Source organism: Excalfactoria chinensis, chromosome 2 (assembly GCF_039878825.1).
Source record: "Excalfactoria chinensis isolate bCotChi1 chromosome 2, bCotChi1.hap2, whole genome shotgun sequence".
NCBI lineage: Eukaryota > Metazoa > Chordata > Aves > Galliformes > Phasianidae > Excalfactoria > Excalfactoria chinensis.
In genome coordinates this window covers 125326490-125347124 of record NC_092826.1, presented here as the reverse complement: position 1 = coordinate 125347124, position 20635 = coordinate 125326490, and the positions used below count along the sequence as shown (strand labels likewise).

Here is a 20635-nt window from a genome sequence, read left to right as displayed (position 1 = left end):
CAATGCTAATTTTGTGTGTATTTGTACAGAAAATCATACATATTTATTCTAATTTTAATGCATATATTTACATATTTTTATTTGATGACAAAGGAATATTTGCTGTGGCTTTTGGGACTCGTAATGTTGCCTAGCAATGCAGTTGAATTTATATTTTGGGGCAGATAAGTGCTGTAAAGTTAGCGAAGTAGAACAGCATTATATGTCAATATGTTTGCTTTTAAATGACAGTCTGCTATTTTATCTTCATTATATGAAATTCTATCTGGGGTAGTTTTTGAGCTTCTGCAGAATATCCAAATGTACACTTTTTCATCTAATTACAGTACTTCTGTGTTTCTGTGGAAGTTTCCTAACAGAAACGGTTTCTCTCAAATAATCTATCACTACTTTTGATATTTTTGCTTTATTACAGTTCTGAGAAGGAGATTTTTTCTTTTTTCCCCAAAATAAAGTACAATGTTTCTTGTATATTTTCTTTATGAAATTTTTAATGAAGAACTGGAAACTGTGGCAATAAATTCAGATTTGGCTGTTTAGTTTCGTAACATCCATGTGGTTTAGACCCAGTATAGTCTTTATTAGGTACAAGATGAATTTGACACAGAAAAAATTCCTGATTCCTGTTTATCATCTGATTCAATGGTGCTTCTTATCTTATGGAAGTTTTGTGTGAACAATAAAGAACCACCTGCTAAAACACTTTGTACTGGCTGTGACTAACAGCAAGGATGTCCAGAATTAGTATTAATGAAAAGCTGTGGGCTCTCAGTCACACTTGGCTCTTGAACTTACTTCTCAATCTCAATCTGACCAGCCAGACAAACAGCAGGAAGAAGGCTGTGAATGTCAAGGGCAGTGATGAAGGTCACCATTCTGCCAGGACTCTTCCACTGTGCATTCCATTGGGTTTATAGACTGACATGCAAACATTTTGCATACAATAATGAAGGCATATAATTTCAAGGTATTTCTCTTTCTCCTCATGTTTTCAGATAGGCAAGTTCAAAGAATGCAAATAAAAATGGAAAGTGATGAGCAAACCATTCAACAGGTATGGTAATTTTTACATTTGTGAGCTACAGTCCTGGAGGAACATTAACAGACTTGGACTGTTAGCAGTGTACAGGCCAAATAATGCTAGGAAGATGAAAAATAGTCTTAGATTTGAATGATGTTACGTTAAGTTTTATGGTAGTGTGACTCACTGTAGAGTAATAATGAACTGGTGTTCCTTTAATCAGTATGGTTGTTTCTTGGCCCATCCTACTGCATCATTTTGTTGAAATACAGTGAAAGTTCTGAACTTCAATATACAACACTGAAGTGATTGACTAGTTTAGTACAGAAAGAAATACATTCAATAAGATTTTGAAGGTAAGAGCAAATAACTAGTTACATCCACCAAAGGCCTTTTAAGTAACCAACAATCTGTAAAATATTCCATTATCCATGGACAGACCCATGACTATTTGTGACTTATTATTTATGTGTTATCTAAGCAACACAGTATCTGAGCAAGGCATAAAATACTACTTTCTAAAAAGCGTTTCTAGCGCTAATATCTGTTTGGTAACAAATGATAAAACATGGACAGGTCTCAGTGTTTTCTTGGTATAACTTCTAGATATCTTTCCAGTGGGCTTTCTGTCTTGTGACAGTTCTCAAAGGACTTTTTTTTCTGCAGGGCTCAGATTTCATTCCTGAGATCTATTCATTTTTAATAGAAAATTGTAAAACAGACACAAATCTTCTTCCAGTAGAGAACATTCCTTCTGTGAAAAATCCCCAAGAGATTCTGCAGAAAACTCACTTATCTGTGGTAAATCTGAAGGGAAATAATGGCATTTCTTTGTGCTTATTAAGGATTACAAAATTCTTGCAAAACTTAATGTTAAAAAAAAAAAAACAAAACAAATTGAGGGTGAACTAAGGCATTGGAATTCTAAGGTCATCCCTTTCATTGGCTTTCCTTGTGACTGTGGATGAATCCACCTTCTATGACCAAGTTTCCCACTTCAAAATACAGAAACCTACTTATCTGTAAAGGACTATTGAAAGGTTACATTCATTGAAGTTTAAAAAAGAGATACTGTATATGAAATCTAAAATTGGAAATGGAAAATTAGTTGGTCAGCCTACTCACTGCACTGTCAGGGAAGGGATGCTACTGTTATCAATATGGCTACTAAGGTTTGACCATGTCCAGGAATACCCCTCAGGTTTGAAATCTCATTACGCTGAAAAGAAAGTGCCAGTCATCAGTTCCTATACTATGTAATTCTTCTTTTGCAAAGTCCAAATAATAAGTCCAATATTTTTTATTGCACATTATTTTACGCCCTTTCACTTACAGGGTTTTTTCTCCTGAAGCTTACTTTTTGTTTTCCTTTTCTTCACTTCATCTCAGTGCAGTGGAGGTTTTTGTCTCACACACTGCATCTTCCTGCAGATTCTCCCTCAGCCAGTGGATTTGAGCAGCAGTGTAGGAACTCTTCTACCTATCTCTCATGTGATTTCAAAGTGCTACATTTGTGTAAATATGGATCACACACTTTCATCCCAAACTTCTTCCAGTACCACAATCCATACAGGTAGCCCTTCATGACTGCTGCACTTTCTGTCAAATAGGTAAGACTGAAGTACTGTCAGGAGCCTTTGGAGCAGTCCTTCTCATTATAATTCTGACAACTGTATCTATAAAAGAAAAATATATATATATACAGTTCCATAACATTAACTACATTACTGATGTTTCTGATATTTTTTTTCATATCTTCTTCATATCCCACTGAAAGTTATTCTTTTGGTAGCCAGAATATGGTAAAATTCTTACATTAGAAAACCTTCATTTTTAGTAAGAGGAGTTGGGCCAGAAGGCACACACTGCTGTAGTGCTCAGCAGTTGGACTTTTCACTCCAGAAGTAGAGTTTACAAAACTGATACAGATGCCAGTTTCTTATACACGCTATACAAGGAAAAGTCGAGGCTTAAAAATGAAACTGAGAGCACACTGTGTTGAGTCAGTAAGTGATGGTGAAACATGCTGGGAGCACTTTTACTTGGACTAATTAGAAAATATTGTTCTATGTCTTATAGTTAGGAATCAGAGTCTGACAGGTTTCCCTGTGCCCAGGCAGCCCAGCTGTGCCCAGCTGTGCCCCAGCTCTCTAGATTCCCTCAAAGCATCATGAGAGATGGCAAGCACTGGCTTTTTCCCAAGGACTTGAGCGCCTGCCCAGCATTCTGCTCACTGGTGAACTTGAGGATGTTTGAATAGATAGCTCTATATAGCAGTGATTTTAGTGCTTGCTTACACTGTGGTCTGATTGGAAAATATTTTCTTTAAGGAAGAGCCATGCTCTCTAGAGTACAGGCAAGGATTCTCCACATGGAGAAAGGAGTATTTCCTTAAGTTTGTTCACTGAATTATTACAGAGTATCTGTGTTTAGTTTTTATGTGTCCATATGCATTGTGTGGGTTTGTAGTTTTGTTTGTCTGTTGTTTTTTTCTTGTGCTCTAATGTAAAATTCATAAATGATCCAGCAAGTCATAACACAACATTCCCCTTTCTCATGCAGTCACGGCTCTGCTATGCCGTGAAGCTCATGCGTGAGCATTCTGTATCTAGTCTCATGAATTTCATATTCTTTGAGTCGAATGGCACAGCTTGAACAGAACTGGTGGCTTATTCTCATCACAGAGTGGTAGTTAAGGCACTTTTCCATGACTTGGGATATTGTAATCAAGCCCCATAAAACTCCCAGAGGCACACAATGTGGGCTGCCCTGATTTGTGGCTGAGCATTCCAGCTTCTGGGTTATTGTGCTGAAGGGGAGCGTTTCTCCATTTTTATGAAAGAAAATGAATGACAGTGTTGTGTTCAACATTGTCTGGTTTTAATAATGTCCTAAATGCAAATTCAGTAAGCAACAAACTCTGCTCCTCGTCACATTTGGAAATATAGATGTTTAAGTTGCCGGTCCTGACTGACAGCAACAGTGACAGCTCCAACCCAGCAGAACCCAAGGACACTTTGCCGTGCAGTGTAATGTTTAAGTGTGTTTGATTCTGAAACTTCTGAAGAATCTCTGAGAAATCCTTCTTGCGCTCTTCTGTAGGCACAGCCCTTTGTCCTTGGCGAGACCAGATGTATCATTTGCTGACAAATCTTATTTCCTGCAGATCTTTTAGAACTCTGCAAACTATTCACAACTCTGCCATCTTTTCCACAAGTGTGTTCTTGTCTACAAGACACATTTCAGAGAGTTCAAATCTCTGTTTCTGATGTTTTTGTCATCTTTCAACCTGCTGTGACATCACGCTCTGTTTTACTTATATCAGAAGGCTTTTATGTCCACAACTCATGACACTATTAAATCCCACAGGAAAGTGGCTAGCTGTAAGTCAAGATCCCTATCTGGTACTGTAGCTGGTAGTGCTGCTACCAGCACTAATACAGAACTGTTTGTCCATGTGTCATCTCATGATCAGGGAATTGTCTCTAGAAATAATTTTCAGAGAATTATGCCTGCCTGGAATACAAAATCCAACATTAGTCTTCATGTGCTTGCATTTTAGTTGGTTGAATTTCAAGAACAGATGAAGGCAGAACTTGAAAATGGAAGATCATTAGGAAAAAATCTGGTAAGATATTTGTGTAAACCTTTGTTTGTGTGAACCATCACTTATTGAAAATATAATAATATGTACAAAGCTTTTTCAATATCCCATAGATTAAATGTGCTTGTTCTTTAGGTCAGCATGTTGCTTTACAGGTGAAAAAGCCATTGCAAATTTGTGTTAGGGTTTTGTTTTGTGTGTGTGGTATTTTGAGAGGGATAGATATAAACAATGCTACTAGAAATGTTTAGGAAAAAAAAAAACACAAATATTTTGTTTTAGATGGGCTTGGAAAACATTTAATACAAGTAACGTTATTTGTAAAGGTTTACGGCTGCTGTTAACAAATGCCGTAGGCAAAGATACAGAGTTTTGTCTTTAAATATTTTTGTATTCTGCATTAGTCTCATAAGAACACAGCCTTTTATTTTCTTTTTACATGATTCAGGAACTTTCCAGACGGCTGGTCCTTTATTTTGCCATTTGACTTTTTTTTTTTCCTAGCCTGATTTCGTACTGGCTTTCACACTGATCACCACTAGTATGTCTTTGTTACAGTAAACTGACTGGGTTTATTATAATAAAAAATAAAACACAGCTTGACTTGCGATCTAAATGTGCTGGAAAAGAATATGATACTGTTTAGAAGAGAAAAGGTTGTGAATAGAAAATCAGTACCACTTCAGTTATTTAAACATTTGCTTTTCTGCAGCTTGTCAAACTTTGTGCCAAGTCATAGCTGCTGCACTTTGTTTTGTTAATCTCAGCACCATGTGTCGTGGGCTTTTTAGCGAGGGGGCCAATCCTGTGCTCCTTCCTCAGTTCTTGGTTTCAGTGAGTCTGGGTGAGTATTGTAGGACTGCGTTTTTTTAAACTGGAGGAAAACAAAATGTAACATTATAGGACAGGACTTTCGGACCAGTTTTCGAAGGTGAGCAGCCACCAAATAAATTCCCTGTTATATGAATCCAAATCAGCATCTTCATAATGAAAATAATTTTCATTATGAATTAAAAAAAAAAAAAAAAAAAAAAAAAAAAAAAAAAAAAAAAGATACATGCACAATTCTCTTGGAATTAGGAAATGATGAATGAAAGAATTTAAAATCTGCCTCTCTGAATTTAGCCTGCTAAGACAGGGCGTGCAAGCTGCTCTATAAAGAAATATCTTTTGGGATAGAAATGCAGAGTAGAAAATCCTGGCTGATGCTAAGAAGTGCAGTCTGATCTGTGGATTTGTTGTATCATATATTTATCAAAAATGCTTGAACACAATGTTGTTAGATGGTGAAGCTGGGGGTTGATTTGGTTTCCTAGTTTGTTTCTGAACTGATTTATAACACGAGAAGAACTCAGACTTCTGGACCTGAAATCATAACTGAGGTGCCTGGAGAAATCATTTTAAGTTACAAATTGAGTTGTGGTAGTTCTAGAAATCCCTGAGGAACCTCCAACACTGAAATTTAGGCAGTTGGGATTGATATATCCTTTATATATATTAAAAACAAACAAACAAATCCACCAGAGACTGAAGCTTTTAATAATTCATGAGTAAAATAAAAAAGTTCTTAAAATGAATAAATACTGATTCTTAGACATTCAGTTCTATTTTCACCCTGGAGTTAGTTCCATATTTTACCTAGAAAATACTTCATCTTACTGAAAGAACTGCGAAAACATTCCTAGCTCAGAAATGGTCCAAGTTCCAAACAAAGGAGTGCATGGCAGCCCACCCTCTGCAAAGGATATTGAGCAAGGCTTGGCCTCATTCTTCCCTCTCCTCCCAATTCTCCTTGAAGTCAAGCACAGTTACCAAATATCTAGGACTCACATTGTGAGCATGGCTCTAAGGTCCCATGGTACCTTAAGATAAACATGGAATGTCTGCATTGCAACAACTTATGAAACATACTAAAGATGCCTCGACTACCCCACAAGACCTACTAATTTAGAGTATATCTTTTTGTGGACTTATCTTTTCATTGTGTATCATCAAACAAATCATCTCAAAACATGAAAGAAATACAGCAGTAATGCAGTAAGGCTGACAGGTTGGAGCAGTAATGTGCACAGTTAAGTGGCATATTATCCGGAGGGAAACAACAAGGAAGGGGTAGACTCAGTGCAAACTTGCACACTTTGCTCACTGAGACTTCTTGTTGGTACTCTGAGTGCATACAAATGTGGGAATGAAAGATGGACAAGCAAGAGAATAAAAACCAGCTCAGAACACATTGATCACATGAGTAATAGAAGTGAGTGCTGAATGTCAAAAGTTCATTGCATGTAAGGTTGAAATGTAATGAAAATATAAATCCTATGACATATGGTGGAATAAAGCATCGCCACTCTCAAAAGGTCTCTAAGTACTGGCAAGCTTTTAAAGGATTGCCATGAAGATTATTATGTGAACTAATTTCTGTATTACCACAAACTTCTGCATATTTTGACTTTATTACAATAAATGTCAGAAAGTGATACAGAATGGCATTTCCTAATAGTGTAAATCTTGGCAAATGTAATATTGTTAGATTAAATTACGTAACAGTATCAGTAAAGCACACAAATTTGAAACAAGAGCAGAATTCTAGAATAAATCTAAGGAGAAAAGCATTCATTTAAATGTTTTTCCCTTTTTGTCTGCTTCAGTGATTCTTTCAGTATTTGGATCAGGATCACCATTTATAAATTTTGCTTTCCTGCCATGTAATACAGACTCATAATCAGCATTGAAAAGTAACAGAGAAATGATTGGCTCTGTTACAGCTCAGTGCCAGCCAAGGATTTGCTGTTTTCTGTTGTTTCCTGATGTGGTTAACTGTCCCAGTTCATAACCAGTGGAGATTTCAAAGGCAAAGTGTTTTTCTAATTATCGCGTCCCCTGTCTGTGAACAAGTAATTTTGCCTTCTCATAGATCAAGATTCAAATGCATATTTATACAACTTTCTGTCAATAGAAAGTCATTTGCCTTTTGAGCACACTATTTATAAGGTACTTCTTTTCTCATTTTAAGAAAAATTGTCAGTAAATGATAACAAGGAATTAATATTAGGCTTTTTCCAACTCTGTGCCTACGATTTCATTCGTATCTCTCAGTAGTATGCCAGTTGTCCTGGGTGGTATACAAAGAGTAATATACAAGTTTTTGTTTTAAGTAAAATACAACTAGATTTTATTAGCCAATGTTTCAAAATGCCCTGCTTGTGTCATGCCTCTTTTTTAATTGTCTTAATCCAGTTTTTTCTTTTCCCACTGGTTTCCCTGTAAACTTGTGTTTTAGTTGAGTAAAAGAATACTTTCCTTGTCCTGCACTAGTAGCACTCTACTCTCATTACAACTTTTTTAGTCTCTTTTTCATTTGCTTCCAGATGGAGTCAAGTAACATCGCTCCTAGACTTTATCCTTATCTCAATACCCCTTTGAATCTAGATGTTCCTCACTGTTCCTTGCTCTTTAATCTAAGTGGAGCAAAGGTAGCAGACCATAGGGGATGATGTTTGACAACTATGGTTAGCTGGTAAGCATAGCTCAAGGTCCATCCATGAAAATGAAAATCTGTTCTATATACAACACAAGAATCTTATGGAATAAATCATTTTATTACCATTTTACTTCATAAATAGCTGAAAATACTGAACCTATAGCACCGGGCTGCTAATCCTAGCTTTGTGCATGGGCAGTAGTATTTTACCTAAAAAAAAAAGAGATAGAAAACCAGGGTGTTGTTTGACATAATATCTTCACATTTCAAGAACAAAGCAGTACAAAGTCAGCTTTAAGTTCATGCCATGGTACTGCAGTAGGCCAATATCTTACTGTGCTGTACGGCACTGCAGGTTTCTAAAAGATAGTCTTTATTTATATTAAATAACCTTCAATTTCTGAATTTGTTAAGCTGAGAATCAGTTTTATCCACATGAGAGAAATATTTCCTCTTCTTTATCAAGATTAACAGTAGGATATGATCCTGAAGGAATTGTGAAAATAGAAAATAGAAAAGCAAAGATTACTGCAAAACAAGAAACATCTCTGAAGTATAGAGAAGCCTGCAAATTCATGGCTACCAAACCACAGTTAGAAAGGGGTTTTAATACTGAGTGTAATTTTCCAGAGCCTGAAGTCATCTATCTACTGAACACTCTCATGGTCAAACAAGTGTACTAATTCCACGGAGTGGTTCATTCACTCCTTCATGAGAATCTAGTTTCATTTGAGAGTGCATGGGAGGGGATATCTGCAGCAGAGGCCTAAAGGATTTTGTAAGAAAATTACGTCTTTGTATTCCAGTCAATATTGATGGAGTTATTCTCATCTCATTATTCCCTTCTATTCATGCTTAATGATCAAAAACACTTATCTGATTTACAGAGAGAGAGAAAGGATGGTCTGTTTTACTTGAGTTGTCCTTCCTTCCCAAAGATAGCCCCTTCTTTTAAGTCCTTCTCCTTATTTGCCAAATTTGGAATTCTTTAGATAGACAAACGCGTGTGAACAAGGAAAAATCTTGAAATATTTTAATAGCATTCGAAAGTTTTCCTTTATAATTGACACTTTCCTCCTTGTAAGAATGATTAGCCCCTGTGAATCTAAAACCTGTAAGGTTATTTGAACTATTAAAGCCATCCCTCCACTGTGGGTTTTATGATTGTAATCATAATCAAATAAGAATATTATCTATCATTTGTACCTACTGCTACATCCTGTCATTCACCAACAGTGAGAATAGATAAAGGGTTTGTATTTCTCTTTTGCTTTGAATTGTGTTGTAAATGTTTTAGAGAAACAACTGGCTGAAAAGGGCGTACGTATTTGAGGATGTTTTTTAACTTTTGTAGGATATATTCATAATATCAAAATAAACACAGAGAATCACTGTAAAAACAAAGGACTTTTCGATTATTTATTACCCCTGAAGTTATATTGAATTCAAGTTTAATAGTGTACTTCTTTCAGTGGAGGACTGCTGATATCCCTCGTCTTCCTAAAAGTTGAAATAATGTTAAAAACAAACAAAAAAGCCAGTGCTCAGAAGTTAATATCTAAATTTTTCTCATCAGCCTGACATTTGAAGTTGAATTTCCTTAGACAGTTATTTGACATATCCTATTAATCAGAGTTACACTTGGAAATCTATGGCATGTGGTGAGAACGAGCCATATGCTGAGATAAACTGAACATCTTGGATGGTTGGAACACATGCAATGTTTGAAAGCAGCATGTGATTGCCTTAAAATAAACAAACACACAAACACAAAACTATGGTATACTAGTAGTAATTTTCTATCTGTTGGACTTCTTGTAGCTCAAAACACTGTAGCAGGAGGAGATTTTTGTCCAAAGTCAAACAAAGATGCTTAGATACTATGAGAATTTTCTTACTACAGAATTTTTCCTGCTCTTGCATAGGTACACATCCTAAAAGTGTAGGGGTTGAAAGTTAGGTCTTCACCAGCAACTTGGCTGACATAGCTGTGATGTTGAAAGGTGAGGGCATAAAGAACTCTAGGCATCCATTACAAGGTTTCCATACTCAAAAAGCCCAGGTTCAAGTGTTTCTGCCTGTTTAGACTCCTACCAGCGTGCTGTTAGAATTGCCAGCAAGCCTTGCCCAGGGGTGGACTTGTCTGTTTGGAGAGCAGAACTTAAGCTAAAGGTAACACAGCCAGCTGCAGGGAAGGAAAGGCATGAAACTGAAAAGTTAAAAGAAAATTCTAGATTATGTAAAGAAATAGCACTTAACACATATGCATGAATCATTCTTCAGATCTCATTTCTTATCCCACAACAATTTGATTAAATAATAAGGTTGGTTTCTTAAGTATTTTATTAGGCATAGTTTTTGTTGTTACAAATGCTTTGTTCCTCTTGCTTCTTTTTGTAGTTTGTGAATTTTACTGTTAGAACTGTGTCAAAAACTACTGAGGAACTGAAGGAGCTCTGGATTACAGTTTCACCTTTACAACATCCCATCTATTTTTTCTCCTGTTAGAAATGTTTTGATGAGGTTGAAATGTTGCTTACATTTTCCCATATTTCTTTAATACCTGATTCTCCTGTTCTATCCTTTATTACCCTTGGCCACAGACTATTACTTGACCGACTTAGTGCTGCCATTTCATAATCTTTCTTTTCTTTTTTCTTTTTGTTAACTGAATCTCCAGGAGTATTCCATCCATAACAATTGTAATTCTATTACAATCTTACCAGTACTCACACAGTTGTTCTTTCCAGTGCCTACAACCCTTCATAATTGCTATTATGCTTAAAAACATATCAAAGATAGTAGGATTTTGGCTTGGTGAATTGAAAATTATTAAACCTGTACTGTTTAGTATTGGCATTGATCAATACTGTATTGATTCTGCAAAAGAGTACATGAACCCTCCTCCTCCTCTCCTTCACATGCTTATCAAAAAGTAGTTCTTACAAAAAGCAATGCATGTTTATTCCATTCACTCTCTTAAGTACATGCATAAATTCCCAGCCCTGATCACTCTTCAGTGACCATCCCAAAGGCCACAGTGTGAACATCAAGGCCTAACCAGACATACTGCCTATGTAGGACAATGTTTCTAAGAAAGTACAGAGAGTTCCATGCAGCCTCTAGTGTTTTCAAGATACAGTCTGTTTGTAATTAATAAAACCATAAATGATACTGATGTCTCAGATGTACAGGGTTATTAAATTTTTGAGTGTGGATTTGAAGGAGCACATAATAGTACATTCAATAAAGTAAAATTACTATTCAATTACTATTAAGTACACATACGGTGTTAGCTGATATTTTGTTCTGTGTTTGTACTGTAGCAGACTTGATTGTACAATTCTGTTTTGTAGACAGAGCAAGCGGACACCTGCATTCACCTCACAAATTTTTATGTATCTAGATAGGGATTTTATTTACATTGGAAAAAAGAAGAAAAGAAAAAAAGAAAAAAGGAAAATCCATTTTGTTATAGATTAAGATACCAAAAATAATAGGATATCTGTTTATACTGCTTCTGTGGTAGCTGATGACTGCATAATGCACTACTGAGCAAAGAGGAGATGGATGTAATTTTATTAGGGTAACAGTAGGTTGGAGATGGAAAAGTACATTGTTCTACCTGCTTTCATCAAACAGATTTAAAATATTTTTTACAATATTTTCTCTATTTAGAGCTAATAATTCATGTTCAAGAAACGTAATAGCAAGAAGGGTATTGTAGTCGTACAGGATGAATGTCGAAGTCTTGTCATGGTTCTTCTGAAATCTGTTTCATAGCTTCATCATTTTCAACTTCATTTCTTGGTTCCATTTTATTCTCTACCTTCCATAAATTTGCCCCTTAGCTCGTAGTGTTTAGTACAGACTCTATATTTTGATTATTTCACGCATGCTCATTTTTATTGTAAAATCCTGTAATCGTTATAGTTATTGGGAAAAAAAAATACTTACTGAGGTTAAAATCTGTGGTTCAGATTTCAAATAGTATTGAGGCTCATTCAAGTTCTCCAAACTTTTTGAGCTTAAGAGCAAAATGTAGTTTAGTTTCTCAAGTAGGTGTAATTTCAGAACTTATGAAGAAAGAAATAATACTTCTGAAGCTCCCCAGTGTAGAAGATTCTCAGTCAGGTCACTGTGTCTGATATAACACTCATCTGCATTAGGTAGAAAGTAAAGTCTATATATCCACTGCATTTTCATCCATCTCTGGGCCTTCATGTCTGTTGAGCCCACAGTGATCACATTTAGAAACTTTCAGGCAAATAGCAGTCTTCCCAAGGTGAATTTCTCTCTGTAATAGAAATAATTTTTGTTCTAAGTACGGTACATTGAGTTTCACCTTTCACCTTTTAAGATGAAAATGAGACTTGGATGAGGGGATATTCTATCAAAATAATAGGTGCCGAGTGCTCTTTCCCAGCTGTCTTTCTTTCTACCCAGCAAGTTGCAGCTCCAGTGTCTGAAAGCCAAGTCTATTTGAACAGTGGATGGAAAGCATACTAAGCATGTAAAGCTTCAATTATTAGATTCCGGCTATTCTGCATTTTCTGGAAATTAATTATATATTTTATTACAGGTAGAAATATATGAAATGTCTCTCCCAAAATGTGATTCTTATAATCAACAAGTGAATTTGCTACAGAAGACCAACACATCCCTACCAAAGTTAAATTTTGGAATCCTTTGATAGGATTCATATTTTGTTTTCCAGAAGACAATAGACTTTTTTAGCAAGGTTTAGATCAAGGTTCAGTTCTTTTAGGTTGCCTGAGGTTCCGAGGTGTTGTAACCATGCTGAAACCATCGCCAGTTAACTACTTCCACAGCTAAATATGTAGCTTGCTTTCATCTCTACTAACCTGTAACAGGTAAACATAATATATGTAACGAATTTTTGAAGACAATTTTGTTCAGTTAAAATAACATGCCCTCACAACTCCTGTTACCTAAAAGCTTACACAAGTAGACAAATATATAGTTATGTGCTGCAAATACTTCATTAATGACACAGAGAAAGGATTTCCTGTGGAACAGATGGCCCTTGTAGTGTTAACCAAACTGCTCATCTAAACCAGCATTGTCTGGAACCTAATGCCCTCAGGCAAGGGTCCGACCCAGTTGTGGAGAGGCACCATGCAATGATGACAGATGGTCATGTGTTGAGGCAGTCCAAAGACCATGCATATGTACCATGGGTGGCTGTTGAGAGCTCAGGTTCACAGTGGAGATTACTCGGGAGGCTTATGGATGGGGTGTCCTAATCTGAACAACATTAATCTAACATGGGAACTTAAATCAGATGGAAAGACGAAAGCAATAGTTTCTCAGCCCTTCAGCAGCGTTTCATTGGATAGATCAATAGGGGGCAGAAATTTGTTTCATTAGCTTCAATCAGCTTAAAGAGGATATAACATTTAGTCAATCACTCTGCACTAAATTGAGTGACTGACAAAAATAAATACCTATAATGATACAACCCTAATTTTGAAAAGCAAAAATGAAAACTAACTAATAATTCAAGTGATGGGAAGAGGCAAATAACCTTTACTGTTTAGATCAATTTCATATTTAGTTCTGAATAAAATCTTAATTTGCCTTTGTGAGGTTTTCAAACTAAAGGAGAAGAAGAATACAGTAAATAGCAAGGATTTTTGTGATTAAAAGTTTGATTAAGATTTCTTCTGTATTAAGAATACACTTCTATATGCTGGAGATGCTCTTGGCATGGGGCAGGAGTTTCACTTATCTCCCAAAGTTGATCTTTTATCCAGTTTATGGTTGCTTTCCACTTTTGCAAAGATATTTATTCTTCTTTTCAGACAGGAAGTGCATCATTTGAGAGATACACCTGATGACAGAGATTGAAGAAGATTTTATTATTATTTTTAAGTTAAAAAATTACAATCCCTGTAGGGGATTAAAGTTAACTATTGTTTTTTTAATCCATTTTTTCACATGAGAACAGGTACAGATCCCATTTTCTTTTTTACTTCCATCCTGAACTAGGGCTCAGAACAGCTACTGCTTCCTCAGGGGACCATTCCAAGAGCTAGGGATCTTCCAACAACTAAAATACTTTAGATGTGGCCTTATCTACCCTAACCTGTCTCAGCAATCAGTGAGAGGATCAGTCAAGGTTACATGAACACTATTAGCCTTATGTTTCTAGCATCTGTAATTCTTTAAAAGAATCAGCTGGAAATGAAATCTTAGGACTTCAGAGCTGCCTTGCAACATTATGTAGACGGTTTCATATTTTGTGTGTAGTTACAGTGGGCCTAATTCTGTTTTTACAGCTCTGCATTTACCCAGCTGTATTGCTACTGAAATCCGGAGTGTTAACAGTGAAAATCAGTGTTGGAAGATGAATTTGATCATGTGATTTTCTAAAAGTCTTTTACTAATAATTTATATCTGCAATTAATTTAATTTGATTTTTAATAGTATCTCAGTAAAATGTCTTTATTTAAAAGGCTTGGTACTGCCCTGTATCTGCAATACTATCTGTTCTTTAACTCTGATGTTTACACCTCTGAAGTAGCCACACAACCACCAGCATCTGTATTTGAGAGAAAATGGAATGCATCTGCAGCTGAAAAAACAAAATGATGACTTGATGTGGAAAGGGCAAGGGTTTAATACAAAACATTACTGACGGCTTGAAATTTCTATTCAAACAGACAAGTGCAGAACATACCAGATTCAAGTACAGTGTGTCTGTGTGGAGAACTGTGGAAATATAACAGGGATTTAATGTTGCTCTTGGAGGAAGGGATACGTACTTGGATGAGGTGTGAAGAAGAAGGAAATGACTGAGGAGTAGACTGAGGCTTCTCATCTTTATTGTTTTTTTTTTCATTTGATTTTTTATTTTCCCTGTGTAGTGTAGGCTATAACTTACAGTTGGAGAAAGTAGTATCTATGACATCTTGCTGAGAGAGAATGGTGTGTTTGAGGTGGGTTAGTGTGTTGCAGATTCCTGACATGTCATGCCCTATTAATGGCATTCCAATTTCATGAAGGATAAAAGTATTATAGGATACTAAACCAGGTTTTCGTGGCCACTATTAGATTTCAGCACTGCAAGTAGAAGAAAAAGAAATTGCAATAACTAATCTGCCAGTGTGACATGAATCTGAAACAGTGCTGCCTGAGGAGAAAATGTAATTTCAAAGAGAACTTCTTATGAAGAGAAACTGTGGAATCATTCAGGTTGGAAAAAACCTTCAAGATCATCAAGTCCAACCATAACATGACCTCCCAAGTCCCATGCCCTTTAGTGCCATGCACAAATGTCTATTAAATACCTCCAGGGATACGAACTCCACCACTGCCCTGTGCGGTCCATTCCAATGTTTGACCACTCTTTCCTCTGAAAAAATTCTTTCTAATATCCAATCTAAGCCTCCCGTAGCACGACTTGAGACTTTTTCTTTGTGTCCTACTACTTGTCATGCAAGAGAAGAGGCCAACACTCTCCTTGCTGCAACCTCCTTTCAAGTACTTGCAGGGAGCAATGAGGTCTCCCCTATGTGTGCTCCACTGGCACCTGTGTATGTCCTTCCATCCAGTGATCCATGCTGGAAATGGACTGCAGCTTCCTTCTTAGTCTGGCATTTCCTGCCCTTACACTTGATTTGGAGCTGATTAGTGGCAGGTCATCCACACAGAACCAAAGATCAGGAAGTATTACTGGGCTCAAAGTAGAGACACAACTGTGCAAATTGGGTCTAGATCTGATAGTCAACATTTTTCTAGTTTCTTTACTGTATACTTTCCACATACATTTTGCTGGTTTTGCTCTGGGGAATTTTCAGTGATCAGTCTTATGTCCTCCTACATTTAAGGCAGTGGTAATTTTCCCACTCATAGTACTAAGATGAGGTTCAGACACATAAACTTAGGCCAGGTGTATTTAATGGCCCACTGTGCTGCTTTTGTTACGATTGCCAAAGCATTGCCTAACTGTCACCATTCTTAGAAACAAAACTAAAAATGAGCCGACTTTGAACTGCTGGCTTAGGCTACAAAATCTTTCAATTATTAGCAGAGTACTGGAAATATTTAATAGACGAAAACTTGTCACAAGAATAACACTGCATATGAGCAAAACCTGTATTTGTTTTTGCAAGATGATTAAGAAAATAAATGTTTTACTTATGTTTAGATAACCAATGTAGCACCTGAGCAGCAGCCTGATGAAAAGTCCCTGACTGCTGAAAATGGGGAACTGAAGAAATGTGAAGGTCAAGAGAGACAAACCATAGCAAGGTAGTGGTCAGCATTTCTAAGATGTGCTTTGAAGACATTTGAGAATCCCCTACACGATTTCAACCACTTCTTTTTCTGTTTTTATCCTTTGTAGAAAGAAAGCTGAGGAAAGTAATGCTATATGGAAAAAGAAATTCCAGATTGTCCAAAACAGGTGTAGTATTATAACAGTGTTGATAAAATACTAAAATACAGACATTGCAAATTATATTCATGAAAACTGAGGTTGCTATATATATTGCTCAGTTACATAGTTATTAGCATCTGATGATAGAATACCTAGATTTTAAAAACTGAAATTAAATAGCACTGAGTTGAATAATACACTTTTCACCTGCTTGTAGCAGATCATAAGCACTTCAAGCAGGTAATTTTGTATAATTCAGTAAATAGTAACCAAATAGAAACAAAACTTGTGTGCATAGACTAATTTTTCATTGAGGACTCTCTGTAATGTGTTCGAATGTGGTTTCAATCTGCTAAAACCCATGTTCTTTAACCAGTTTGTTTCTCAGTGACTTCCTTCCTTATGCTCCTCTTTCTATCAAAGATCTTTTTCATCTCTCTTCTTTCATGTTTTCGTATGTTCTGTAATTACTCTCTATCCCAGAATTAGAGGACTTTCTTCTGCTTTTTTCATGTAGTCGCAATTGTCTTCTCTGTGTGCTCTTCTACTCAGATGGTTTTCTTCTTCATCTTCCTTCTCTGCATTCTGAAACGTTTTGTCTGGAACAGGCTGGTTTGTTTCCTTCAGTTGTCAAATGTAACAAATTTCTAGCAAAAGGATTCCATGGGTTGCTGCCCAGCCATAGATACCTATTGAGAATTGTGATCTGTATCACGCCCCTTCAGCATAGTTTCCCTGTTTGTCTGTTAGTCTGTGACTAATACTGAAAACTCTGGAAAAGATAGGAGTTCCCCTTGTTCTTAAGCCAGTCTTTTTACAAATCCCGACAACTGGAAAGCCCTGATGGTGTTTCAAGGGCAAGAAACACTTGGGTAGCCAGGTGTGCTATGACTATTCTTACACTGGCAAGTAATTTTTCATTATGAAGAAAACTACATCACTCATATATTCTCATTTGGAATAAAGCAATCAGTTCTTCAAGATAAAACCCTAGGGCTGTTCTGACTCTTGTCTATACTCTATAGGCAGCACAGATCAGATGGCATTAGGTTTGGCTCACTCTGCACTATGCAGTCCCCTGCTGCTATCTCTAGAAACCTTGAATTTTCAAACACGCACATAACACCAATCTGTATCTTAGAAAGAGCAACATACATATTTGGAACCATGGTGTAAAAACACAATTCTCGTTGGCCATGATAGCTCCATGATAGTGTATCCACATATCATAGAATCATAGAATCATGGCACCACAGAATCATTAAGGTTGGAAAAGATCGTCTAGTCCAACCCCAACCCACCCCCACCCCCCATGCCCACTAACCATGTCCCTGCTATCCACATCTACATGGTTCTTCAACAGACAGGTTGTTTTCTGAGAATTTCAAGAGAGTTTCAAATCCAACTGGGCTGATATCATGTTTTAGAAAGACAAATTCTCCTCCATCTGCATACTCTACTGTACTTCAGGTGGTTATTTTCCTTTATTTTTTTATCTCTGCAACACTTTTCAGTGGTGTGAGAATGCTGTAATTCCTGTCCTACAAATGGCGAACTGTTATGAAGGTACATCCATTGCACAGCAAACATTTGTCCTTTGTGCTTGTACAGTTTGATACAATACCCCTAAGGTCAATGGAGAGCTTCTTGTCAAGTTTGTTATTCACTGAAATTGGCCCCAAGTTATCCTCTCATCTGAAAATTATGAGAATACATTCTGTTGATACAGTGATAACATAATGACAGTCTTATCAGCGTTCTTAGCAATTATACAAGTCTATGTAGAAAAATAAAATTCTATTATTGTTATCTACTCAGCTCTATCTTAATGAGTATTTGCTGTGTTACCTGAATGGGCAGGGACTGGAGCATTTTTTAACGGAGAACATTAAAATCAGTTGCTTAAGAAAGAGATTAATTTCTCACTTTATATGCAGCAAGGAACTCTCACATCATGGAAACAGATAAATTTTGATTAAATAAAGGCAATTAATGATAAGATATAAATAGTGTATAGGGAGGAAAAACATTATTTTGCTTCTTTTTTCTGCCTGACAGTTTATTAATGGACTGTGCAATTTACTTTTACATGACAGTAGGATTACCTGGGCAGCATATTTACCTTGAATTCTATGCTGTATATTGCTATAAATTGTTATTCTCTTATGTTCATAGTTTAAAAATTTAACAATAAAATATGTGAGCCCCTTTGTGACCAGAAAAACTTGTATGTGTTTATGAATATCATCAAAGACTGTGGCCTGGTGGATGAAATGCCTGAAAAAATATCTAGATAGCACTGAATGTTGGTTGCTCCAAAAGTGATGCCTTCTATTTATTCCCAGTGAAATGACAACTGATACGAAGAGCACAATAATAGCATTTGGTAGAGCAAATTCACACCTACGAAACACTATTTTTCAACTCAGTCACCACCATTAGCTACGCATTTCCTCCAGCAACAAACGAAAGCCTGCATGCCATGCTTCTAAAATCTGGACCATTGGAGGTGGCCCACTGTCACTGTCTCCACTGTTGAATCACACCACCACCCACCACCTCACTGTGCTCACATTCTCTGGTTGGTCTCCAGAAACATACAACAAGCATCAGTGAATGTCAATGGATGCCATTTTATCCATATGGAGCAATTAAGTTACACTCCTTTACTTCCTATGAACTCTCATGTCAGATGCCATTCAGTCATACTGCACCTCTGATGCCATCTCTCACACAGCAGTGAAATGTGCCAGAATATTGGCAGGAAGGCTCAACCCCTACTGCCATACCACCAGCATCCGCCTCTGACAGTGTGGCCAACACAGTAAAACAGGAAGCATTACTTTTGGAGCAGCTTTCATGTGGCTCTGGTGTAACAGCTGTGAAAGGTGCTAATTCATGTAAAATGTTTTTTGTAATTATAAATGTCACAGACTTGAGTCATATCATGTCATGTTGTCTTCTGGTATTACTTAACTGCAACTGAACTTCATATGTTTATTTTGTGGCACAAGAGGCTGTTTAAATGCCTGTTATCAAACTAATGACAAATACAGAGAAAATAATCCAAATCATCCAAACTATTACCCTTACTTACTATTACCCTTACCACCCAGTACAACTTTCATCTTAGTTCTTTTCCCTTTGCTTACCTTAATTTAAAATTCCCGTATCGGTATTGTAATACCTTTCTTTGTACAGAGAGAGGAAAAAAAACATACAGCTGTTCAAATTACCTCCTGAGCTGGACCTTGAGAAATTAGGTAGCAATTTTCATTGATTAGATAAAGTATCAGCTCTCGGTGGTTATAGATACAGTAAATTTACAGACAGGAAAATTAAAGTATTTAAAATTCCAGTTCTGTTTCTATTCCTCCCAGATTTTTCCACTGCCTAGGATCTGTTACTTTACTCATGTGTTTAGTATAATATAATTCATATAATATGTTAATGGCATTTTAATACATATGGATTGCTGAATTCTTCCTGGTTATTTGCACAATTTTTGCTGACCAATAGTGTTTCCCTAACTATTTCCCCTGGAAAAGATGATTTTCTCTAACTGGCAATTTAAAACTTTAATGTTATATATTGTAACTCTTAAGAGTGGCAGCATAATGTAAGTTTGTTTAATGTGAGATTTTTTTTCAGTCTGCATGCAATTAAGGACGAGATGTTTCTTAGACAAACACTGCAACGCCAGTTACTGGCACTCAGATATACGTCTCCTGGTGAAACAGTAAGTAGAGAGACAGCAGCTGGATTGTGGTCTTAATTGTTATGTCTTTATTGAAAGTCATGCTGACTTTTCTAATATAACAAGTCATAGAAGCCAGCCTATAGCGTAAAGTCAAACACCTTTGATAGCAAAAATTGTGGAATGGTAAATCCAATGAAGACAGATTGTCAAGGCTGGATATGCTCAGCTTCACACAGCATAATATTGTGTACGTAATACGTGTACAAATATCACATGTTTTACATTTGCTGGAATAAATCACTAGGCTGACATAATGTCTATCTGCAGCATATGAAAAAGTTTTGATGATAACTTTTTCAGACTGTGAATTTGGACTAAAACTATAGACTTCCCCTTGTTTCACCTGACAGAAAGTAGAGGGATTA

The 20635-nt window shown here is 36.5% G+C and overlaps 1 protein-coding gene across 1 annotated transcript in view; it reads left to right on the top strand.

Annotated features, from left to right (window-relative positions):
- The window catches only part of C2H10orf67 (chromosome 2 C10orf67 homolog), a 35993-nt gene that overhangs the window by 12286 nt on the left and 3072 nt on the right, over positions 1 to 20635 (top strand). Inside the window, exons 7-11 of the mRNA XM_072329956.1 lie at positions 996 to 1054; positions 4584 to 4649; positions 16280 to 16383; positions 16478 to 16537; positions 20162 to 20249. Coding sequence (XP_072186057.1) covers positions 996 to 1054; positions 4584 to 4649; positions 16280 to 16383; positions 16478 to 16537; positions 20162 to 20249 — 377 coding nt within the window. The remainder of the gene's footprint in view (positions 1 to 995; positions 1055 to 4583; positions 4650 to 16279; positions 16384 to 16477; positions 16538 to 20161; positions 20250 to 20635) is intronic.